At 37.3% G+C, this 26,889-nt stretch overlaps 1 protein-coding gene across 1 annotated transcript; it reads right to left on the bottom strand.

Moving 5' to 3' along the window:
* Positions 1 to 2,000: 2,000 nt before the first annotated feature.
* LOC131402505 (5'-3' exoribonuclease 2-like) lies at positions 2,001 to 26,539 on the bottom strand. The gene is given in 18 exon segments (XM_058537225.1): positions 2,001 to 2,048; positions 3,535 to 3,624; positions 5,311 to 5,473; positions 7,764 to 7,882; positions 12,434 to 12,565; positions 14,012 to 14,056; positions 18,159 to 18,266; positions 18,350 to 18,407; positions 18,505 to 18,638; positions 18,725 to 18,799; positions 20,029 to 20,186; positions 20,665 to 20,717; positions 20,827 to 20,897; positions 21,674 to 21,763; positions 21,840 to 21,898; positions 23,636 to 23,747; positions 25,701 to 25,812; positions 26,517 to 26,539. Coding segments are annotated over 18 exon segments (1,650 nt in total).
* Between the last annotated feature and the right edge of the window lie 350 nt (positions 26,540 to 26,889).

Genomic DNA, 26,889 nt, shown 5'->3' with positions numbered 1-26,889 from the left:
GGAAACATTGGCCTTAAATGACACACTAGAACAGAGGGACCTAGTAGATATATACAGAGCATTCCATCCAAAAACCGAAGAATACACGTTCTTTTCAAATGCACATGGAACATTCTCCAGGACTGATCACATATTAGGCCACAAAACAAGTCTCCATAATTTAAGAAGATTGAAATAATACCAAGTATCTTTTCTGACCACAACAGGATGAAACTAGAAATCAACTATAGGAAGAAAATCAGAAAAGCCACACATACGTGGAGATTAAACAAAATGCTACTGAACAACAATTGAGTCAATGACGAAATCAAAGAAGAAATCAAAAAATACCTGGAGAGAAATGAAAATGAAAATACGACATGCCAGAACTTATGGGATACAGCAAAAGCAGTTCTAAGAGGGAAGTTTATAGCAAAACAGGCTAATCTCAGCAAACAAGAAAAATCTCAAATAAACAATCTAACAATGCACCTAAAGAAACTGGAAAAAGAAGAACAAAGTCCAAAATCAGTGGAAGAAGGGAAATAATAAAAATCAGAGCAGAAATAAATGAAATAGAGACTAAAAAAAAAATATAAAAAATTAATAAAACCAAGAGCTCGTTCTTTAAAAAGATAAACAAAATTGACAAACCTTTAGCTAGACTCACCAAGAAAAAAAGAGAGAAGGCACAAATAAGTAAAATCAGAAATGAAAGAGGAGAAATTACAACAGACACCTCAGAAATACAAAAGATTATAAGAGAATACTATGAAAAGCTATATGCCAACCAATTCAACAATCTGGAAGAAATGGATAAATTCTTAGAATCATACAACCTTCCAAAACTGGATCAAGAAGAAATAGAGAATTTGAACAGACCAATCACCAGTAAGGAGATGGAAACAGTAATTAAAAACCTCCCCCAAAATAAAAGTCCAGGACCAGACGGCTTCCCTGGTGAATTCTACCAAACATTCAAAGAAGACTTAATACCTATCCTTCTCAAACTGTTCCAAAAAATGGAGGGGGGGGGGAGCTCCCTAACTCATTCTACAAAGCCGACATTACCCTAATACCAAAACCAGACAAGGACAACACAAAAAAAGAAAATTACAGGCCAATATCACTGATGAACATCGATGCAAAAATCCTCAACAAAATACTAGCAAATCTCATACAATACGTTCAAAAGATTATACACCGTGATCAAGTGGGATTGATTCCAGGTATGCAGGGATGGTTCAACATTCGCAAATCAATCAACATAATACACATTTATAAAATGAAGAATAAAAATCACATGATCATCTCAATAGATGCAGAGAAAGCATTTAACAAGATACAGCATCCATTTACGATAAAAACTCTGAATAAAATGGGTATAGAAGGAAAGTACCTCAACATAATAAAGGAGAGACAGAAATAGCCAATAAGCACATGAAAAAAAGGTTCAACATCACTAATCATTAGGAAAATGGAAAGCAAAAACACAGTGATCACCACTGCACACCCATTAGGATGGCTACTATCAAAAATCAGAAAATAACAAATCTCGGCAAGGACGTGGAGACACTGTAACTGTTGTGCACGCCTTCCTTTTCCTCTGGATGATTCACACCACACTGACACACTCAGCAAGTCAGCTGCACGCTTATACATTTACTCATTTATTTAAAAAATCTAGGCGAGGATTTATTTAACAAACACTTACATAAATATATTTACTTATTTATGTATTTATACTATTACTTTACTGCCTCCCATTCTCCTATGTCTCTTCTCCTTCCAGTTTAATCAAAACATCCTCCACAAAACACGTTCAAAAACAACCTAAGGCCCCAATCCACTGATATATAACAAAATATGACCACAAACCACAACACTTACACAACCCCGATCAATAGGCTGCGATTCTCATTATCATTCCATTAAAGTAATATGAAATTTCTGTTACTACATAACCAAAAGTCAACCCTAAAATCTCAAAAAATAATGATTTTCAATTTATAAATTATTATTTACCCCCCTTTGCGCCACAATTCTCTTTGAGTCATTTTACTGGTCATCTGCATCACAGGGAATAATAAAAGAAAAAGAGTGCAAACATGATTTTACCAAACTGCTTATTATCCTAGAAAAATATATGGTGGAAGAAAAGGTTAAAATAATTTGCTGAAAGGGGCTTAGGTGTGAAATAATCGTTGGCTCACTGTGTGAGAGACTTCTCCACTGTGTTTTACATTCAGTCATCATCACACATTTGGTGAGTGATCAACAGTACCTTAAATTTAGTACTAATTTTATATTGTCATTCTTACAAAAACTGTGAACAGAAGGAATGAGAAAATAGATATGTAAATAATAAATAAACTTTAAGTAATGATTAATGCCAAGTATTTAAACTAAATTTCTAATACTTGTTTCAAAAGTTTCCACGGAGTATAAGTGAATCTCCACATGGACACTTCATGTTTCTACAACTCTCAGCAACCTCACAAGGTGTCAATGAGCTACTGATGGAAGGAGCATGTCCCACATCCCATTAATTAATCACAAAGGAGACAAAAGATATAATCATTAATCTATTTCAACTCAATTTACTGTTTATCAAAATGCTACTATTAAAATTACTGTTAATCATTGCTACTCCCAGGTTAGATGAACAAATATCAAAATTTCACATATAATCTTTAAAATACTTATCTTTTACAGAAATTCTTTCATCCCATAAATCATGTCTGCTTACAGTTTACCAAAAGAAGAAAATTATTTTAACAAAAAGGAATAATGTCTAAATTTTACCTTGCCGGGCATATTTCTTCCCATTTAAATCAATAGCAAAATCTTCAGGGTAGAAGTCAATTATACTAGAATCCTGTATCAGGGAGAAAAGCAAAGATTCAAAACAAAAGTCACATATTTCTGTTATAAAGAATTTGATACAACTTTCATTCAAGTTATCAGGCCTGATAAGAAAATGAAGTTTCATTCCTTTTAAAAAATGTTATTAAGATATCAGGTCACTAATCCCGGGCCTAGTAAAAACAAAATTCACAATTTTATTTTAAAAGATGAAAATAAAAAGGCCTTATTATAAAAGAATTTTAGAACTGACGACTGTGGGCCCAAGACAGTGAAGAGTTTATTAACTCTAATAATTCCTACTTCTCAGCTGGGTGTCACTCTTTCTAGCTAGGACACAAAACACACGCAGCGGTGACTGCAGGTAAACCAGCCTTCATGCTCTGGTACCCACCACACATGGCTGGAACCAATAAAAATAAGGACTTACAGGTATGCTGAGAACAAAATGACTGTTATAAGAATTTCTCCCAAACACACATCAATTTTATTTACTGGGTAGGGTACTGATGGCCAAGGAAAGCAGGGAAAAAAAAGTAGCAAAAAATATACAGAAGAATCCAAATACTTTTACTTTGTTTCTGGACTTCACTATTGTAACTATAAGATGCAAAAGCAATTGTGACTAGTGCTAGCAAAATGTACGACAAAAATCCAGTTATCAACACACTCAAAAACTAAGACACTCACAGGATCACGCGTGAGCTTCCGCCACGATGGAGGTAGGAAGTTACCACTTGCAGCTGGAAAAACTCCCATAAGTTGTTCCAGTCGTTTAAACTGCAAGAAAGAAAAAAAGTTTAAGATAAGACACAATTTTTATCTAAGCCAAAATTCTACAAATGTTATGGCTCTAAATACTCAAGCTTACCAGTTTAGTACCCTTCTCAAAATCAGAAGGCATGTCTGCAACACCTTCAAAGTCTGAAGCAAATGGTGCATAATGAAATGGATAATACCACTTCCAGGAAGCACAGCCCTAAAATCAGTAAAAACAAACAGAAAACAACAACAAAAACAAATCTATGTTAATGATGGACACGGTAAAGACAAAAAAAATTAAACTATCAACCTATAATATTCTACTGATAAAACATATGACTTCTGGTACATATTCCATGTATTAATTTTTTTCCATGAGTCCTCAAAGATGTTTGGATTAAATCTAAACTTTTACTGCGTATCAACGGCTCCTTGATTTAAAAAATACTGCAAAGCATCTTTAATAATCAGTACTTAATACCAAACTTTATACTAACAAACACAATTTGGTGAAGATTTTTATCCTTAAAATGTGTTTGGTGACATTTCTTTCCAACTCGAGAGCTGCTATCATCACATAAAATGAAGAACAACTGCAGCTGACACTCACTGAGTGTACAGGTGGGTAAGGGACATCACTAGAAGAGTGACTGAGAGTAACAGAGCCAAAAGTTTCATTTTACAATTCCCTATTATATTTTCATGTGACAACTTTCTCTTTACTTTAAAAATATTTAAGTAAACCAATCAAAAAGAAAAAACAGTAAGTTATACTCAAAGAAAAGAGAAGCCTTCCTGAAATGAGTTTTGACTCTGCGCCTAGTGAATTAAAATCCTGAGGGTCAGAGCCGACCCAGTGGCACAGCAGTCAAGTTCACACGTTCCACTTCAGCGGCCCAGGGTTCGCCGGTTTGAATCCTGGGCTCGGACCTACTCATCGCTCATCAAGCCATGCTGAGGCGGTGTCCCACATACAAGAACCAGAAGGATTTACAACTAGGATATACAACTAGGTACTGGGAGCTTTGGGGAGAAAAATGTTGAGGGTCAGAGTAAAACACGAAATGAGAATATTTTACAATTGATACTTAGTGTATTAAATTACTTTCTACTTTCCAACAAACTTCACCTATTCCCAAGTCACATCAAATCTGCTTCACTCCCCAAGCACGAAACCAGGTATTATCAGTGCTACAATCCCCTATATGTCCGCCTAATCGCTCACCAATCTGACATCTCATTTATCAAAAGCTTTAAGTCAGATACAGATTACTCCAATGAGAATGCACTTCATGTAACATCACTACACTATATGGAGGAAATGGGATCATTCAAATTCCTTTCAAATTCTTACCAGTTATTTTCCAGGCTTTTGTCCTTTGTTCAGTCATTTAGCGACTGTGTATTAGTTACTCTGTTATTTTTTATTCCAACTAAACAAAACAATAAACTTTAATAATTTTAAAGACCAAGTACTCTCAACCACAGTATTTAATGCTGAAATTCTTTAGCATAACAAAAATTAGCTTCGTTTATATATTAACACCTAAGGAGCTTCAAAGGCTTTACAAACAAATCTTATTTAAAGTAATGAATTTCTTTATAGGAAGCTTGAAAATATGAGTCTGGGTTCAATTTCAGAATATAGCTCAACAACACACACTATTATAGAAATAACTATTTTCTTAAAGTGATTAACTAGAGATTTAGAGGAAAATATTCATTTTGTACCTGGTAATAATATCGAAGAACCCAGCAGAGCCCTTCAACGTACGACTGTACAACTTTACGACGGAATTTGTCATCAGCTGCATCAACGTCAAATTTGTTCTTGTAGTACCGCTGCTTCCAACCAGCTTCCCAAAGCCTAAAAATCAGGCAAAGCCAGTTCATGTTGAATTCATACACTTTCAGTAACTAGCTACCAATTTATCATCCAAATCAATTTATACTTAATATCCAGGTAAAATGTAAATGAGTTAAACAGTAATATTAACATAGCTTCATTTAATTATTTCTAAAAAGTCCACTCACAGGATTTATTATCAACTTAAAGATAGTTAAACGTTAAAAACTCAAACACTGATTCTAGAAAGATCATTACAAAACTACAGTAAAAAAAAAAAGAGAATAACCATTTATTAAAGTAGATACACAACACTTGTTTGCTCAGATTTTCATACTGTTTTACATGTTTTTTTGATTGTAGAACAATTCTAAAACTACATTTTAAGATGCAAATACTGAAGATATTTTATATAGTTCAAGTTCCTCAGTTTGTTAAAGTATATCTAAATTACACAAAGAAAGTCAACTAAATTACTTTTTTAAAAAAGAATAATCTAGAAGCCAGGCAGAAATTAAGTATATACCTACTCTCCCTATCCTTGGGCCTTCTCCCTCATTCAGCAAAGCGTTGTTGGCATAAGTGAAGGACACGGACACACACACACACGTTCTGGTAAAACTTAGAAGGAGGTCATCAATTCACTAAATTTTCATTAATCACTGAAAATACAATGTGAAAAACCACATTTTCACTCAAAGTATATTTTTTTATTTTTTTAAGTACTCATTTCTCAATCTCTGAAAGATTTAAAGATGCCAAAGAATACTAAAAAAAAATCAAGAACGATCAAGAACGTCAGGATGATTCTCCATTAAGGGCTCTTTTCTACCATGTGCCAGATCTTACTAATTAATTGCAGTCATGTTTCAGAATACACCATATCAATTTTTTTTATTTACTTTTTTTTTGAGGACGATCAGCCCTGAGATAACATCCAATGCCAATCCTCCCCCTTTTTGCTGTGGAAGATTGGCCCTAGGCTAACATCCATGCCCATCTTCCTTTACTTTACAGGGGATGCCGCCACAGCATGGGTTGACAAGAGGTTGAACCTGCGAACCCCAGGCCGCCGAAGCGGAGTGCGCACACTTAACTGCTGTGCCACCGTGCCGGCCCCTACACCATACCAATTTTAACTTTGCCCCCACGCAAAAGATTTACAGAACATCAATTAGGAGAAATATCTTCTATCCATAATGTTGAATATCACTATTTTACAGAAACTACTAATGAAATAAATGCTAAGAACTCCAAGCATTTCTTGATAGAAGCAATTCTACTTTGATTATCTTCAGCACCAAAATTAAACAATAAAGTACTAAAAAAATCAAGTTAACTATTAAGCTGATATTGATCATGATGGCTACATGGTAAAACAAAAAATATACTCCAAGAGTTGCAGAAGCAGAGGATAAAAACTCAGATCAGGTAGATGCTCAATCACAAGTCACCACAGATCTCTGAATCTGACATCAAAAGATGTTGGGAAAATACAGAACCACACATCACACTTCTGAAGTTTCTAATCATAAATACAAACACATCATCCACGTCCTATAAAAGAAGCATGAGCTGTGAACCACTACTGTTTAACTTTGAAATAAATCATTTTGCAAAATTCTAAATGAGTTACAATTATTGAGGTTGTTGGCCCTTTGCACTCGAGCCCAGGGTTCAAATCCAGATTTAATCACACAAGAAGCTGTTAATCTTATTATATAATGATCTCAAACTTCTGTATAAATTAAAGAATCCAATTTTCCTATTATAAATTTTAAGTATATAGCTAATGGGAATCTTCTCTGTCATGAACTATAGTTGTGCATATGCAAGTTCGTGGTTTTTAAAAATATATTTATCTCTTAACCGAAAGCCTTTTGCATATTTCATTTTAAAGAAGAAACTTTTCAATTGAGATGATTAAAACAAACTATATCAAGTAACCAAATGTAACTGAACTTTCTGGGTTAAGCAGCTTGAAAATTTAATCTCATAACAGTAACATTCAGATCACACAGAGCTAAACACCTCATGTCTAGCCGATCTAGTGCCTGGTCTCAGAGGGAAAAGTGGCTCGGAGGACGAAAACCAGCATGCATACTAATCTAGATGCTTAGGTTTAACAGCTATAGCTTACACATCTCACTGGAATTTACTGACTATCCTAACCCTCCACATTAATTACTGGTGGATAAAAAGATCACAGGCAAGCATCTGAAGGCACTGCTGCTCTAAGCTAAATAGCATTCATTAGACGGCATCTATTTCAGCAATTTGCTAACAAAGTGCTACCAAAAAATGGCTTCACCTGACGTTATCCTCTGGTTCAGGTTCACTGTCACTGTCTTCTGCTTTTCGCTTAATTCCTCCTATCGGAGACGGGGAGCCATCAGAAGTGAAACTCGTATTAGGAGATACTGAAGGACTCTGTAGACAATTATGACATTACAGAGGAAGGATTTAATTATTCATTTCACATAAGAAGTTACATCCAATTACTGTTACCACCATGCTCCACAGTAATACATTTTTTTTAAGCTATTACATAGATATGGTAAATATATTTAGAAAGTATAAAGACTGATCTTGGCATACTCTACCTCTCCAAAAAAGAATAATATAGTACCAAGCCTCCTACGCTTAAACTCAAAAGAATTTGAACATTAAGGTAAAAACTGCTTCAGAAGAAATAAGAAAAACTTAATTTCATAGATTTTTTTTTTTTAATTATAGGACTTGAACATTTTTTTTCTTTGGTGGTTCCCTCGTGTTATGAATTTGTGATCACTTTCCACCAATTAACTAACAAAGCTGTAAGGGGAAAAATATATATATATGTATATAAATTAATACATAAAATACTCAATGCTGGTGAGAATAAAGTTAGATGTAAGTGGTTCAACCTAGTACAACCATTCTAGAAAGCAACCGTTTAATGAGACTCCACCAGATATCTGTTAAACTATTTTATACATGTTGTTTTAAAATTCATTGTACAAATAAAATCTATTAGTCATCTTAGAAAAATGCAGCTTTTATTATTATTTCAAAGACTTGGATACTACTTTAAATTTACCATGATCTTCCCTTTGTACCTAACTCAATGAACATAGTAGCACCCTAAAGTATTTTAATATTTAACTAAAAAATTATGGGCAGCTTGGTGGCATAGTGGTTAAGTTCACACACTCCGCTTCAGCGGCCCGGGGTTCACAGGTTCAGATCCCGGGCGCACACCTACACATCACTCAGCAAGTCATGCTGTGGTGGCATCCTACATACAAAATAGAGGAGGATGGGCATGGATGTTAGCTTAGGGCCAAACTTCCTCAGCAAAAAGACAAAGATTGACAACAGACGTTAGCTCAGAGCCAATCTTTCTCACACACACACACACACACACACAAAAATTAAAATGTTCTGCAACTTTAATGTTAAATGACCAAAAACCTAAGTGGCAGAAAATGTTTTCATGGTAAAGTTTTTCTTCTGTTATTCACAGTATATTATATATTTCAAGTAAATTATTTTTAAATCGAGAACTCAGGAGCCTATTTTAATGATACTGTAACTAAAACCTCAGCATGAAGGTAGTTCACACCAAAGGCCAAGAAAAGTTACAACAAAGCAAAACTATATTTCACATAGAGCTCACAACACTTTCCTTTAATAGATGTATAATATCAATTTTACTCATGATACTGTATGGCTAATACTATCAAAAAAAAGAAAAGAAAAGAAAAAAGAAAACAGGGGCCAGCCCTGTGGCCTAGTGGTTAAGTTTGGGGCCCTCTGCTTCAGCGGCCCGGGTTCAGTTCCCAGGCACAGACCTAAAACATTCGTTGGCAGCCACCTATATACAAAATAGAGGAAGATGGGCACAGATGTTAGCTTAGGGCAAATCTTCCTCAAGCAAAAGGAGGAAGATTGGCAACAGATGATAGCTTAGGGCCAATCTTCCTCACCAAAAAACAAAAAACAAAAAAAAAAAAACACAAACAATAAAAATAAATCCAGGAAGGCACTGTTGTACTTGGAAAATGAGATGGGTACTTTCAGTCAGACACATCTGAGTCTGAAATACCAACTCCAACCTTGACCAGCTGTATGGCCTTGGGCAATTTATTTAACCTCTGTCAGCCTCAACTTCAAACAGGGACGATACTGTTCTATCTCTTTACAGGTTATAGCAAGGAGTAAATGAAACAATATCTGTAAACCATCCAAGCTGCCTGCCTGGCGCATGGCGGTTAACCATTCAGGAAGTCATCCCTATTAGTTTTTAAACAACACTAATCCATTTGGATTAAATTAGGAGACTGATATTCCTGTCAATCATCTAAGTACAGAGAAGGTGTAAACAAAGCAATCTTTCCCAAATTCACAAACAAGATATAAATTATCTTTAGACAACAAAAAGAATATACCTTCAAGGGAAAAAAAGAAGAAAAGAAGTTGTTTGCTCTTTAATGCTAAATATCTGCTGCTCTTTTCTGCTCTATTTCTACTAACAAAAGTATTCAGAAATATTCTTTCCTAAACATACCAGAGTCATACCAATTCATTCAAATTTCTTTTTAAAAAGCTGTTTTTGCAATCAAAGTTGATTAAACTGAGAATGGTCGCAAATATAATGAAACTACACTTCAGAATGCAAAATTTAAAAACATATTTATGAGGAAACAGAAGCTATCTAATAAAACACTAACCATGTTGACCATCAGTAGATACCAGTCAAGTACTGGAGCCCAGCACACCCAAACAGCTCAGAAAAAATAACACAGCAAAAATCCATAACTGTAAAGGCTTCCTTTAAATAAACTGGTCATTTGGCTTCATGATTTCCTTAAATTCAACACATTCTAGATGAAAACTCCTCTATGCAAAGATTCCAGTAGAAATAACTGTGTCAAGGAGAATTAAGACAGGATCAAATAAGCAACCTAATCACCAATCTCCCCATTCCTATTCCCATGGCAGACATTATTAATCAATATAGTCTAATCCTGTGGAGCCTGAATATTGGAATCTTTCTCAAAGCAATCATAGCTGGCAAAGTTTAAACCTACCTGCCTCCCTGAGATTAAGAAAAAAGCATTTTATCATCACGTGGTGTTAGCAATACTAGTCACTCTCAGTTCATTCTGTGAGGACGGTAGTCACTATAATCTTAAATGATGGACATCAGCTTTTTCCATTCTACACAAGCATCTCACTGCAAAACCTTTCACTGACTCTCCATATCCCACTCTGTTAATGGTGTAAGGAATAAGACAAGAAAGGAAAAACAGAACAAAAACACAACAGAAACCCCAGCCGCTTCTCTCAGAAGATGCAAAATCTGTTTCCAAATTCCAAATCTAAGGTCCTAAAACTTCTAAGTGTGAATTTATGGGAATATAAATTCAACCAGTCTCATGATATGGCAAAAATTTCACATATAGGGTTGCCTTGTGATAAAGGATTTGAGCATCAATAGGATAACTATTAGAATAATGAAATTTAAATATCCCAACTTACGTAATACCCTTGGATATATCATAGCAAAAGTTTACATAGGATACTGTACCTTATATAACATCTTTCCTCCCTCTACAACACTCTCTCTTTCTCTCGTGCCTACTAGCCTGAAATAAGCAATAGCTTTGATTACCTTTTGTCTGTGTACATTAGTTCATGGTCTGTTCCCTTACCCCTGCTGCTGCCTGCCGGGTGCTCTGAGCTCATGGTCTGCTGCCATTACAGGAAGCTACTGAACAGAGCATAGCCTTGCTGGCTGAGACGATTTGCTTCTGCAGTCTGGATTACAACGTTCAAATAAGGAGGAATACCATGAGGCAAATCCATTCAGTTCCTCAGTTTATAAATAGGGAGCAACCGAGCCAGCCCTGATGGCCTAGTGGTTAAAGGTCGGCGCGCTCAGGGCTGGCCCCGTGGCTTAGCGGTTAAGTGTGTGCGCTCCACTACTAGCGGCCCGGGTTCGGATCCCAGGCGTGCACTGACGCACCGCTTGTCTGGCCGTGCTGAGGCCGCGTCCCACATATAGCCACTAGAAGGATGTGCAACTATGACATACAACTATCTACCAGGGCTTTGGGGGAAAAAAAGAAGAGGAGGAGGATTGGCAATAGATGTTAGCTCAGAGCCGGTCTTCCTCAGCAAAAAGAGGAGGATTAGCACGGATGTTAGCTCAGGGCTGATCTCCCTCACAAAAAAGTCTAGCGCGCTCCACTTTGGCAGCCCAGGTGCAGTTCCTGGACGCAGAACCACACCACTTGTCTGACAGTAGCCATGCTGAGGTGGCGGCTCACATAGAACTAGAAGGACTTATAACAAGAATATACAACTAGGTACTAGGGCTTTGAGGAGGGGTTAAAAAAGAGGAAGACTGGCAACAGATGTTAGCTCAGGGCAAATCTTTCCCAGCAACAAAAAAAGAGCTCTAAAAAAAATGTGGATAATGAGAGCTACCTTAAAATATGTATTCAGATATATTCCACGTCTGAGTTGGAGAGTGAGAGTTTAGGCAGTGAGGAGTACCTGTATTTGACAAACTGAGGAATACTATTCTGCAAAATGCCCATAACTGATCCCTGGGAGGAAAGGGGAAATACGGCAGCAAAACCACCCTCTTCTCTTGCTCTAGCTATGAGACATTTGGATGTCCTGTCATGCTTCTAGCACCATCACCACCCAGTACCTTTGGGGAAGCAGGAAGCACTGTGGCCCGACTGCATTAGAGAAACACTGCAGCCACTTAGCTATCCACATTTACATGTATGTTCTTTTCTTTCACATCATTTAGATATTTTCATATTAATAAGGATTTAACAGAGTTAAAAATATCTCAAGGCAAAAGAAATTGAGAAAAACTATAAAACAAAACAACTCCAGGCTAAGTGATAAAATTCACACACAACTGTAAGAGGCATCTGAAAGTCACCACTCTTCAATGCTACATAAAAATAAGTTACTTACAGAATTATTCTGCATCCTCATTTCATAGGCTGCTTGTCTCGGATTACTGGCTACTTGAGAACCTGGTGAATTTCTTGAACCCAAGGCATGAGGGGTTAATATTCCACCAGGAGTGAAAGCTGGTTGATCTCTCTAACATAAATGGAAATGAATGTAGAAATTAAAATTAAATCACAACACAGTTAGATGACAGGAAGAAATGAAGGCAATGGAAAAGAGTCCCTGCTGTAAGCTCTTTAAAGACGAAATGGATTTCCATTAACATTACAGGGTTGTCCACAGTTTGATTTGATGGTAACTTATCCTGTAAACAATAGTCTGTAATATTTAATAACTCTGCTATAAAAGTACATACAATACACTTTTCTGATACATAGAAGCTATTCAAATCTCATTAGGTTATTCCCTTATGTTCACTTACAATTTCAAAACGCATTCAAGACACAATTTTAGGCAAATAAAGATAACTATTAAGGTCAAAAAATAAGCCAAGAGTTTGATTTATACTTAGGAAATACAACTTCTATTTATCCTTCACCTTGATGGAATTTAACTCTTTGTTTCCAATTAGTTAGAGCTATGATTATAGCTACAGTAGGTGACAGTCATGGCTGACTGATAAAAGATATTTTTTAAATAGACACTGACTGAAAGAAAATAATAATACATAAAGTAGACATCAAACATGCCCTTCCCTATCTAAGTGGTTTTGAACCCACCTGCAACAATCAATAACTCTACTTTTCTCCCTTATAGGTTCCTGAAATTGCTCGATTCTAATAAAACATAATAATAAAAGGTAGTCCCCAAACTCCATTTGTTTAAAATCCAGTAAGGAAGACAAAAAAAACAAAACTTAAGAAGTTAAGTGACTATAAAGTGTTATGCAATTAACTAAGCAAACAAATATCACAAGCGAGAAGCACTCGAGTTAAAAGGAAGGACTGCTCAACCTGGATTACAAGCGGAAGCAATAGGGAGGCCTCGTGGAAAATGTAAGATGGGAGGGAGCCGTGAAGTCAGAAACCCATTGAGAGGGACCAAACAAAGGCAATGCTCTGAGTCAGGAGGGACTTGCTAGATTTAGAAGACAACTGGGGAAAAGCAGGGTGAGAACTTGACCAGATCATAGTATGCTCTGCACGCCAGACTAAGACAGAACTGGATTCTGCGGGAACTAAGGAGTCACTGGTAATTTCTGAGCAGAGAAACAACAAAGTTTCGAGTGTTGTGTTCTAGGAAGAGTAACCTGACAAGGATATAGACAGAGTGTAGTAACTTTCAAGAAGATACAAAGAGCTAGCTATTTTTATTACAAAAACAATACCCAATTACCGTAAAAAATTCAAATAGCTAAGTGCTACCCGGCCCCTCTGGCCCATCAAGTGTATCCCCTCAGACTCTAGAGCTTAGAAAGGACTTCTTTAAAACTGACACCAGCATTCTTTCTCCAGGTAAGAGGCAGCTGGGTAGACATTATGTCCCTAACAAACTACTGGATAAGGAATAAAAAGCTATCTTCCTCCCAAATTGTAAATGTATGTTATTGCCAATCTGATGAAATGAATTAAAACTCACCTTCATTCTCTTTCTCTTTTCTTTCTGTCGTCTTCTAAAACTGTCCTAAAAGTATAAAATCCACATATTCTGTCAAATAATTACACAAAAATATAAGAGTTAAACATTACCAGGAACGATCTGGGAGACAAAGTTTTAAAGGAAGACCCCAGAAACGTAACTAATTAAACTAGGCAATGGCCTATATGTTCAAAGTGTTGCTTATCAGAACTTTAGATAGACAGAGAGCATTCTAAATTGAGTTTAGATACAATTTAATTATTCCTCTTAATTTTTTTCAGATAGTTTTTGATATCATTTCAGGAAAGAATGCAAGAGTCATAACAAAGACCCTCTGTTTTACCCTGGAGCAAGTAGCCCACCAATACGGAGAAGATACAAATAAGTAACTCCCCACTTACTTTGGGCCACTCAAAGGCCTCCTTTACCCCAGAAAGCATTCCTCCCACGCCCAAGTTTCTGTGAGCATCAAGGCACTGAAACGACAGCTACGGTGGCCAGGGCTGCTGCTGTGGACTGAAACAGGGGCCAGCAGGTCCTGTACTGACTGTCATTCTACCAGCAGCTGCACTTCCATCACTTCCAAGTCAGTACTGCCACCTGCAATATAACACCCTATTGAGAGCTGAAATTTGTGCTTTGTGCCAGGAGAGGGGCTGAATGCTGGATACATGGTGACTGATGACCTTAAAACCTCCTAAGACAGCAAAACCACCAATTTCTTTAATCAAGCTTTTGCCCCATCTTTAAACTCATCTAGGTCACCAATGACCCACAGACTGTGAAATCCATTACTCAGTCTTCAGTCCGTATCTGACCGTGACTCTTCCTTCTTGATCCGTGCTCTTCACTTGGCTTCCAGGACACTACACTCACCTGGTTCTCCTCTTTCACTCTTGCTGAATGCCTTCATTCCTCAACTTCCCAACACCTTAATATTGGCGTTCCTCTTCACCCAGTACTTGGACCTCTCACTCTCATGGGAGTAATCATCTAGTCTCACGGCTTTAAACACCATCTACGTGCTGATGACTCCCCAGTCAGGACCTCTCCCCACTCAACATCTCCACTTGGGTGTACAAACTTCACATGCCCCAAATGGCATCCCCACCCCTAGCTTTGTGCCTCCCAGTCTTCTTTATCACAGTAGCTCAGACCATTTTTCAATTGCTCAGACAAAATGCTTTGGAGTCATTCTTAATAGCTTTCCTTCTCTCACCCCTAGCATTTAATTCACCAGCCAAATCCACTAGTTTTACCTTCAAAACATGTTCAGAATCCAATTACCTCTTATCAATCTCCACTGCCACCATGTTGGCTCCCTTGGATTATCGCAAAAGAGTCTAATTGGGCTCACTGTTTCTATCTTTGCCTCCATACAGTTAGTCTCAACAGGGCAGCTAGAGTGATCCTTTTATAATATGTGTCAGATCTTGTCACTTTTATACTCAAAACCCTCCACTGATGCAGAGTGAAAGCTCAAGTTCTTATAATGACCTATAGGGTCCTACCAGATCTGGCTCTCCACCATCTTTCTGACCTCCTCTCCTACCCCTACTACTTTCCCTCTGCTTCCTCTGTGCCTGCCACACTGGCTCCTTGCTGTTCCCTGAACATCCTTGGTAAGCTCCTGCCCTAGAGCCTTTGCACTGGCTGTTCCTTCTGTCTGAAATGCTCTTCCTGCAAACACCTGCATGATTACTCCCTCATATCCTTCAAAGTCATCTGTCAGTGAGGCCTTCTCTAGTCATCTTTTCTAGAACCGCAATGTCCTCATGTCCACCTTCCCAGATATTTCCTCATCTGCTTTTTTCTTCACAGCACTTATCACTCTCTAACACATTACACACTTTACTTAGTTTTTGTGTTTATTGTCCATCTCCCACGGAAGAATATCAGCTCCATGAGGTCAGGAATTTTTGTCTGCTTTTTTCTTTTGTTTTTTGTTGTATCAGTAACACTCAGAATACTATTTGGCACACGGTAAACACTTAATAAATATATGCTGAATAAATGAAGAAGATTTGCAAGACAAAAGGCAAACATCAAAGCTCATAAAATAAAAAGCATCATATTTCTGACCTAACTGCTCAATTTTAATAATAAATATTGATGTATTCCTCTTTTACCATGTATTCTGCTGGTCAGTTAAATACCTATTTCTAAGGGTGGTAGTTACACATAAGCAAAATAGGTACACCTGGTTGGACTTTACTGATCTTTAATTTTTGTGTGCTATGAACTGCTTTGGAAGTCTGTCAAAAGCCAGAGACACACTTCCTGGGAAAATACACACACCTAGATACTATTATATTGAATTTCTGAGGGTTCATAAATTTCCCCGATGTCCAACTATGCTGACAAACATCATATGATGTCAGGGATACCAAAAACGATCCAAAGCTTTAAAATGCCCTCTCTGCCAGGCCAGCTGGAAACTTTATTACTCAAATCTGAAGCACTCTGGTATCTATCAAATCCCATACATCCCACTCTAATGGCAAATATCACCAATACTTAATAGTACAGAGTAACTTAAAACCACATAAAAGGACTGTTCTAACGTGAGGCTTTTACACCAAGTACTACACCGTCTGTGTAGCTTTTCTTAAGCATAAATGGCAGCAGGTCAGGTGGAGCCACCATAATTGTTGAAGGCTTAGTTAAAAATGGCTGTCCTGATAGACATTTGATATCCTAGACAAAGTCAGTCATGCTATTTAAATTTTACATGTGAAAAATTCTGGCCATCACAGAAGATTACCAAGTACCAAAGGCTTTAAAAAGAACACTTACAGTCTACTCACACTGGTATATAAAACGGTACCCAAGGTTCTAAAAAAGAGATCACTAGCTATAGCATACAAAGCTGAAGAAAATATAAAATCTTGTCAGATGCAATGACATGTTTTAATCTGTTAGGAGATAATGAAGCAATGTAGCAATATTATTATGTTGCTATTTGCTCAAAATAGCCATACGACTTTTTATAAAATCAGTTTCTAAAAGGATTTCCTTCACTCTCTTTCTAAAAAGCTACTATCTGCTCATTTTACCCACTGCTTGCCTCCCTTGCCACTCTTTCACAATCACCTTGCAACCTACTCTGCCTCCAGGCTACTGCCCCTCCACCCCACTAACTCTTCAGGACCTCTGAACCCCTGGCCATGGACTAGGGGCCTATCTCACTCTGACGCCTCCGGCAGCACCAGTGGCTTCTCATCTCTTCAGGGATTTCCTCCCACCTCTCTAGAACTGACTCCCCTTTCTCCTTAACATCCATGCTTCTTAAGGTTTCTGTTGGAGGCACTTGAACTCCATAAAAAGCTCCAGGGATTTCAACTTCACACTCATGACGTGAAGTATTCTGCTAATGTTCTGAAATCTCCTTCCAAAAGACTTCTGCCCTGAGCTTTACACATATCCATCTAACTGCTTCACGGACTTTCCTCCTCTCAGGTGTCCTGTGACCCCTCCAACTCAGTATCTCCAAAATGAACCTCAATTTCTACCTTGTCCTCACCCCAACCTTCTCTACCCCCACTGCTTGCTGTCTCATGAACGGCCCAACCACACTCCCAACTGCCTAAGCCAGACTGGACTTCTCACCTAAGCACTCACTCCATCATATGTCATCAATTTCCAAGTGCTTTATTATTTTATTTCTTTCTTTTATGTTTAATTGCTTATTCAGAGCTGCAACCCTCTGCCTAGACTGATGCTATCTAACCCAGAGGCCCCTACACTCCACTACCAGAGTACAGAGTTCCTAGGTCTTCACCTGACTTCCACAGCATCAACATTTCCTCTAAAACATGGCATCCACTAGCTCATTCCAAGCATCCTTCCAGTCTTGGAACCCTCATTTCACATCCCGTTGATCAGACACGTGTTTGGATTTTTATCTTAATCAGGATTATGAAGAGAGAAAAAAATTACAGTGCAATTCACACAGTGTGCAATACACAGTTCCACACAGCAAGCATCACAGCCTTTATAAAATAATCAAAGCACTGGCCACTCATGATTACATTGGCGTTTGATACACTATAACAACGCACTCAAAGAGGTTAAAAGTACAATCACAGGATCATCACAGCATATTAGAGACAGGAGCAATTTAGCTACTGCAATAGAAACATTTTACCTCATCATCCTTTCTCTTTTTAAAAATGCTATCCTCAACTTCACCAACTGCTAACATGATCATCTGTACTCTTTGCAGACTGACATAACCACTTTCTGTAAGGTAACCCTGTAAGTGATGAAATACATGTAAAATGATCTTCTTATAAAAGCAAATACTTCTGTTTTGAAATTATTCAAGAATGAACTCACCCCAGTTTTGTGAACCACATTTTTGTATATGTTAACCAAACGGTCAATTGCACCTTCCCTGCCACCAGGAAACAAACATTATGTATTAGGACCAGTACGCACTGTAAGCAAGAAGGCTACAACAGTAGTTTAAAAACCCACACAAACACACATACCGAATCTCTAACGACGGCAGGTGAGGAAGGAAGTCATTTCCCACAAAGAAGCACATGAAGACCCAGTCATCAGTGCTCCTCTCGACATCAAATGTGAACGGTAGGCTGGCCATGGTGAGCTCTCTTTCCAAATACTACAACCAAAAAGGAATGCTGCCATTAAAGCTATGAAATGGCACTCTGCTTTAGAGGGCTGATTCAAGTGATTATTGCCACATACCTCACGAAGAACATTAAGACGAAGGAAGATAAACTCTCCTTCTGCACAAGGAAGACTATCTGCAAGTTCATCATGCTGCAACAAAAGGAGTAAAGATTAAACAAGTCTACTCTAAACCCTGTAATTTTTTTCCAGCCAAACGAACATTATAGCTTTTTTTAAAGCAAGATCCATTTTAATATTACAAGTACTAAATAAAAAAAGAACACACCAAACCATTTTAAAAATAAAAATTACCCATAATCCCAATCATACCTAGACCAGGGATCGGCAAATGTTTTTTGCAAAGGGCCAGATAGTAAATATAGATATTTTAGCCTGTGCGGGACACACAGGGTCTCAGTTGCATATTCTTTCATGTTTTATTTTGTTTTTACAACCTTTTAAAAATATAAAAACCAGGGCCGGCCCCCTGCATAGTGCTTAAGTTTGGCATGCTCTGCTTTAGCGGCCAGGGTTCGCAGGTTCGGATCCTAGGCGTAGACCTACACCACTAGTCAGCCGTGCTGTGGCGGCAACCCACATATAACATAGAGGAAGACTGGCACAGATGTTAGCTCACGGCTAATCTTCCTTTAAAAATAAAAAATAAAAAATAAAGTAAAAACCATTCTTAGCTCATAGGCCAAATCTAGAGGGCTGGAGTTTGCCAATCTCTGACGGATAGCCAACCAGTATTTTGATGTGTATGCCTCTAGACCCTTCTCTGTGAGCGTACAGTATATTTCTTACCTGCTTTTTTCACTCACTATGTCTTTTAAAGAGGTACTATATTCTTAAAACAGATAGAAACCTCTTTAGAGACTGGATATAATCAAGTGAACCCAAAATATGCAGAAACTAGGAGTAACTTAAAAGTATCAACAAGTTTAAAGTATCAACAAGTTTAATATATTTGATTTGTAGTTCCTTTTAAGAATAACCATTTGAAACATTACTTGTACAAACAAATCATGTGCCATGGACATTATTACCTATGAGACTTAAGCCTCGTATACTTACAAGCTATGTTAGAAAAAGTGGAGAGTAGAAAGAATGAGTACACGCATGCTTTTGAATGTGTCTTTAAAGAGTTTTCAAAGACACATTTCTATGAGAGGGAACAGAGTAAGTAGGTAAAAAATCTAATCAAAAATAGTCTTCTCTTTATTTTAAAAATGAAGCAACCTGAATATATTTAATGCTGTTCAATTATACACTTAAAAATAGTTAAAATGGTATATTTTGTATTATATATATTTTATCACAAAAAAAATAAAATAAAATTTTTAAAAATGAGGCAACTACCATCTCAAATTTCTTACCTTTCCCTTCTTTTCTCTTGGCAAACCTTCACAGTCCTTAACTTCATGTCCAAACTGATTACAAAGAGCACATGGCTTGGGTTTGTTTGGTTTGAATTCTTCTCTAATAATGGTAAAGTTGGGTTCATATGTAGCAAGGCCGAGCATAATGAGATCAGCTATCAATCAACAATGACAAAACACTGAACAGTGAGCACTTTCAGAAGATCCTTACCATAACCAAAGACATAAGACATTACCATAACACAAGACACCAACACAAAGAAAAGCCCAAAGGAGCACACAAACAGAGGCAGCAAAGTCAAAATGCCTAAAACTTCCTAGTAGTTCTCAGTCAACAAGATGTCCCCCAGATACATGGGCCTAGAGTGTAGACTACCACTCAGGAGTCAACACTCGTCCATTTTAAAGGTATGTGCAGCCATATTAAAAGGTAGAAAAATGTAAGAAAAAAATTAAAGATAGGTAAACATTAATCACAGATTAAATAACTCAGTACTAATTTCCTCTCAAACATAAAATCAGCAAGGCACTTTAGAATTTCCAGGCAATCATGAATAATTCATTACTATACACCAACTCATCAACTTGCTACGGTTTAATCCAAGAGACTCAAATTCCAAAGAAGAAACTTACCATCTGCTCCACATAAGCAATGATGAGTGTTTGGGTCATGGTTAGGCTGAGCTAAAGGAGGAGAAAACATATATTTATTATATTTATACCAGAGGAATATCACATTTTACCATTTTCTATATAATGGCTTGTCAATCAGATATTCATAAGTGATTTTTTCCTCTTTGTCTTCTAATGTAATCTATAATTTTATGTTCTCCTTCACCAGGAGCACTAGCATCAGATAAAATAACCTATAAAAGACAGTTTTTAACACTTTCAGCTCATCTCCAATTTTCTAGGACAAAAATCAACAGAACTGAGTATCTTAAAATAAACTGGGATAATTCTATTAAGATGTTATTAATTGGAAATTTTTCTTAATAAGGTGTGTGTGTATTAAACACCAAAACTATTTACTTACCACATGGAATAGAAAATCAAATGTCTGGGTTAAACTTAGCCATTAGCAAAACCGACCAGTCACAAGTCTCCACCATTCTCACTGCCACCTAAGGACACAGCACTGAAGCACACAAACCCTGGGAGCAATCAATAAAAGACACCCAGTAAACACAATTTCCCACACCTAATAACAGGGAAATAGGCTTATGCCCTAAAATCACACAACAGTTTGTTTAAATTTTACGTAAATACTTAGGAGAACACAGTGATTCTTTCAAGGCAGACCCACGACTTTAATTTTGCTATATTTTGATTTCAAATAGAAATTTTCATTTAAAAATTACTTTCATACATAAATAGATATTTTTTAAACCATGAGTACCATTTTATGGCTTCATAGTGACGGTACGAGGACAAAAAATTGGCATTGAGAGAAAATTCGACTGTCTAAAACTGGATCATGCAAGACATCCCATTTCTAATAACCCTGGCAGCCTCTCCTTTCCTCTGACAGTCAACTAGGATTTCACAGGGGGGAAAAAAGAAAAAAATACTATCAGTCATATCAAAGTATAGACTCAAATATCACCTTCATCTTTTTGAAGTACCAAAATGTGAAACTTACTGTCAAAATTTTCCACCCAGGATCATTATTTAAACGATCAGCTATGTAATAGCGAAGGCATTTAGCAAGATGGTCCATGAACTCGGTTCCCTAAAATGATAGAAGGAAATAAATTAAGCTATCATTTAAGAGTTAGCAATAGCCAGCAAAGTCTGAGACTACTTACTGGTGTAATACAGTTGCTGTCAAATCTTTCTTTTATTTCTTCTGGAGGAAGAAAGCCACCTAGAGAAAAAGGCAATGTTTTGTTATCGCCATAAAAAGTGAGGTAAACTACACAATATTAAGCCCAAACAACAAAAACAGTAAGTTCAAATACAAAAAAATGAGAAGTATTGTCACTTGAGGAACAATGTTCCCCTTTCTGGGAAGAAAATAAGATTCCTCTCCTCAAATTTAAATAAAGCTTTAACAGAAGTGTCAAACAATATATAGTACACAAAAGATACTATATTGTTATATAAAAATATAAAAATTATGATGTTCTTCCTAAGGCCCTCTGCAGCAGAATACACACACGGGTTAGGGGTTCTAATTTGATACCAGTTCTTAAAATAAAGGTGCCTTAGAAAAACAAAATTAGGGCCAGCCTCGTGGCTTAGCCGTTACGTGCGCGCGCTCCGCTACTGGCGGCCTGGGTTCAGATCCTGGGCGCGCACCGAGGCACCGCTTCTCCGGCCATGCTGAGGCTGCGTCCCATGTACAGCAACTAGAAGGATGTGCATCTATGACGTACAACTATACACTGGGGCTTTGGGGGGAAAAATAAATAAATAAAAATTATAAAAAAAAAAAGAAAAACAAATTAAAATGCTGAATTTATCACAGCTTATGATAAGAAATAAATGATAAGAAATAAAAATATCAGCTAGAGGGATACAAAAATCCTATTTTTCCCTCTGTATCACTGATTAGCTTTTTCTCAAGACACAAACATATTTCATAACATGTTCAAGAAAGAAGACATCTTTAAAATCAAAGACAATCTGTTATAGATACAAACAGGTTTTAGAGTATTAGTATAAGCTACAGCTAAAAGTAACTATATACTCGCATACTTCTAGCAAATTAAAATAACATAGAATGTATCATAATTGCAGGCTTGACCTGACTACACTATGGTATCCTTTTTCAACTTCCAAGTGTAATATCCTGAGCCAATAAACTGTGGCTTTCCTGGTCTATCATATTGCCCTATGTAACAAAACACCAAACAAACCACTCTGCTACAACCACACCCCATCTCACACACAGGTGTCTTGGGAAAGAACCAGTCAGAGTGGGCATGAAGACCTCTTGACCTTTCTCCTCTCTGAGCTTTAGCCAACTCCTACCTATGTACCCATCAGGAATTTCAAGGCTTTGAAGAATTGCAAAAATGGCCACATCCCACCCCTCCCCTCCTCAAAATTGAGAGAACCCTGGGTACCTCACTGCCTCGGTTCCTGCTACATCAATCTAGACTGACAGTGTGTGTGACTTGGTGAAAGCCTGGAATATGGATCACATCATCCCAGGCCTCCTCATGTAGACCTCTGAGTTCTAAGAGGAAGCAATAGGCACGCTACCAAGACTGATTTGAGGAAAATGTTTACAGAATGCTAGCTTTCTAATAGCCCCCATTAGAAAAAAAGAAGTAAGAAGCACTTAAAATATTTGTTTTACAGATATAGAAAAGTTAGCAGAAGAGCTGCACTTGTCCTGAGAGGGACTGACAATCTGCTCTCCCTACCAGAATTCCCTCCTTGTATTCCCAAGTTTCTCTTTTACTACAGAGTTTGGAAACAAATAGTGAAGAATTCCATTAACAACTTTTCCTCAACAGTGAACATAAATTTTCCTTGCATATTCTGGGATTCTAAGTAAATTAAAACCTTATCTATTTGAAAGAAAAAGTTGCCGCCCCTCCCCCTTCTGCATACATCTTATAAAAAGTCCACCTTCAAGACTCATTTTCTTTACCTTTTGCCAGTATTTCTTCCCTGACTCGCTGCTTCTCTACTGCTGCTTCCATTCCTTCCTTTGATGCTCTGAACCTCCTCGAACGCTGCTGGTTCATTTTAGCACGTGGTTCCTGAAAAACGTGTATTTCACATTCACATAATATTATTCAAAATATTTGCAACTAAATCTGCACATTATTTTGAATCAGTTGTTTTTATAAAACTAGTACACTAAAATGGAAAAGGTAAGTAATATGTCTAATAATCCTTTCACGACAGACAGGAGATCCTGAGGACTTAAATTTGGACCAAGAACCTAAAAGCTGAGCTCAGTGAGTGACATATCAAATGGACAAACATCCTATGAAGCCACAGCACTTAACAGTGCAGGCCCCATGACCTAATGCCAATTTCACTGGGTTATGGTGCTTCAAAGCACCCAAGAAGAAAGCTCACTTGACTCAAAGACTCAGCCAGCAGACAATGACTACAGAACCAGAATCAGGAAGAGCTTCCTTCTGTCCTTGCCTAAGAGGAAGGACGGTCTCCAAATGAGATCCACAATGCCCTATAAAAGCAAAAGAAAACTACTTGATCTGTAGGACCCCAAGGCACTTCCATTTTGTACTTCCCACAATAAGCTTCATAATCACCACTCTGTCTCTACAAGCACAGCAGGAGACAGGGAACAAGGTTTTTACCAAAAGTACTTTTAAATCATTCTAACCAAGTGAAATTTAAATCACTGGATAAACCTAAATGAAGTGAACTGGACTGTAAGGTTCTGAAGTTACTGAACTGAGTTTTGGGGTTGGAAGGGACTCTAAAGTATCCTGTCTACAAAAAATAAGTTCTTTTATATTCTCTTTTAAACAGTTCCCTTTTCTGTAAAATGAGACCACCTAATCTAATTCTTTCAAGCACCAAGTTCTATGATCTACATTTATATTTTAAGAAAAAAACATGTTACAGACATGAGCACGTACACAACGCACACAAATATGTACATATTTTATACTTGATCTAGCAGTAAGGGCATACTGCAGTAAAGTTAAAAATTTTCTTCAAGAAACTTAGCTAATGTGAATTGGAATATGCTCCAAATAAGACATATTCCTGTTCCCTTTATTCTTTACTCCACTTTAACTACAACTTAACAAGTTATCAGGTAGCTAAGATTTTTCTTTGAGTAAAGAGAACCTCACAGAAAAGTTAATCTTCTTGGACCCAAAGTTTTCTGGATTTTCAAAATCATTCCATTAGCTACTACAATTGCTAAATCTAAAACATAAAGAGAATCTATTTGCATATGGATAAATAAATTTAGGCTTATGATTTACCTTAATTTTCCTTGAACCCTGGTATATAGTTTGCTAACCAATTATAACCTAAACTACTTGATATTATTATCATAGGTCAGTAAGTTATTCCCCTCTTAAGGTCCTGTGATGACTAATCACAGCCTATAGGATAAAATCCAAACTCCTGAGTGTGGCAGGTAAGGCCTTCTTCAAGTCATCACTCTACTTTCCTTTCCAATCTAAAACTCCTACAGTTGCCCAAATATGTTAGTGTGATCATAGGCATGGAGAGTGTGTTTACCTGCCACATTTGAGAAGTCCATAAGGTCCTCCCTCCCCATATCTGTCCCATCCATCCCCTTCCACTGCCCACCAATCTCCAATTATTCTTTATCCTTCAAGAAATGGGACAAAAGTCACCTCCTCTCTATCTTCCAACTCTCTTAGTAGCACTGATACCTTCTTCCCTCAACATGCTGCATGTGTTATCTAGTGCCTATAAAGCCCATAAATAACTAACTTCACTCATTTATCTAAGTCTCTGTCCCTTTACTGGTAAGCCCTTCAAAAGCAAGGGCAGTCACCAACATCCCCAGCATTTCACAGTACTTGGTACAAAACAGGCATAAAAAGTGTTTGAATGCATGACTGAAGGATGAGGTTTGCTTTCTCAAATTTACCACACTCAATATTTTTCTTTATTTAGCTGACTTTCATTCTAGACACTGGGAACACAGCAAAAACAAAAACGGAAGACTCTAAGTTAATTATTTTAGCACTTACCACTCCATCTATTGCCATGTAGAGAAGTCATCTTGGTCTTACTATATTGAAAAGTCTGTCAATGTATTCAAAAATTGCAACCATCATTTCATCTTCGTTTTTTGGTGCCGGTCTATAATGATAAGCAAACAATGTAATATAATATAGTACTCCTCTGTAACTGGTGATGTCAGTCACAAAAACAGGTTACGTACTTGTCTTCAGGATGAGTACAGGGATGGATGATTCCATTCATATCCAAATACAGATTACCAAACTCCACGTCATTTGGATTAGGTTTACTGGCATCAACAGGAATCTTTACACCATTGCATTATTTTGGCTATGAGGAAATGATAATTAATAGTAGTTTGATTGTTCAAGTCTGAAATTGATATAACCTAGGCTCAGTAAATACCTGTGTTTCATTTCTGAATTGGAAATAAAACACTTTAAGCAATCTTTAAATTATAAGTTATCTTATTCCTTAAAGCAAACTGAAGTAGATATTTCATTTGTAGAAAGGAGACAGCTTCCAACACAAGTTAATCTTCTCTATGTGGGGGATAGTTATCAAATTTCCAAATCATTCAGTTGTCCAAGCGAGAGACCAGGGGAGTCACCTTAGAATTCTTTTCCCTTACCACCCATTCCAATAAGTCCTGTCAATTTAACATGAAAAACGCTAACAGCATCAGGGCATCATCTCTCACCTACAAGACTGGAACAGTCTTCGTATGGACTGCCCGCCTCTAGACTCTCCTGTCTCCAGCCTGCCCTCTATGCTGCCAGAGTTTTTTTTTCTAAAATACAAATGTGGCTGCATCTTAATCTTGCCTGATTCTCCCAGTGATTCCCATAGCGGGTGTAAACCAATGAGCCTGGACCCACCCTAGTCTCCTGTCCCACCACGATATTGTTCAGGTCCAGCCCATCTCGTCTAAGTTCCTGGAAAACGCTCTCATCTCTCAATGTCTTTGCACACTGCTTCCTCTCTCTCAACACCCACTTCCTGAAATCTCAGTAATTTTCCAGGGTCAGACTCAGATCAAATGTCGTTCATTTTATAACGCTTTGTACACATCTCCTAAGAAATGAACTGCTCTTCCTTCTGCATTTCCACAGAATTTTGCTTATTCACTTGTAGCACTTCCATGGTTTTATAATTAATTTGTCATTCTAACCCAGCTACACTGTGCATTCTTCAAGA

This window comes from Diceros bicornis, unplaced genomic scaffold, assembly GCF_020826845.1.
Source record: "Diceros bicornis minor isolate mBicDic1 unplaced genomic scaffold, mDicBic1.mat.cur scaffold_117_ctg1, whole genome shotgun sequence".
Lineage (NCBI taxonomy): Eukaryota > Metazoa > Chordata > Mammalia > Perissodactyla > Rhinocerotidae > Diceros > Diceros bicornis.
Note: the sequence above shows the minus strand (reverse complement) of the source record. Positions and strands in the feature narration are given on the sequence as shown.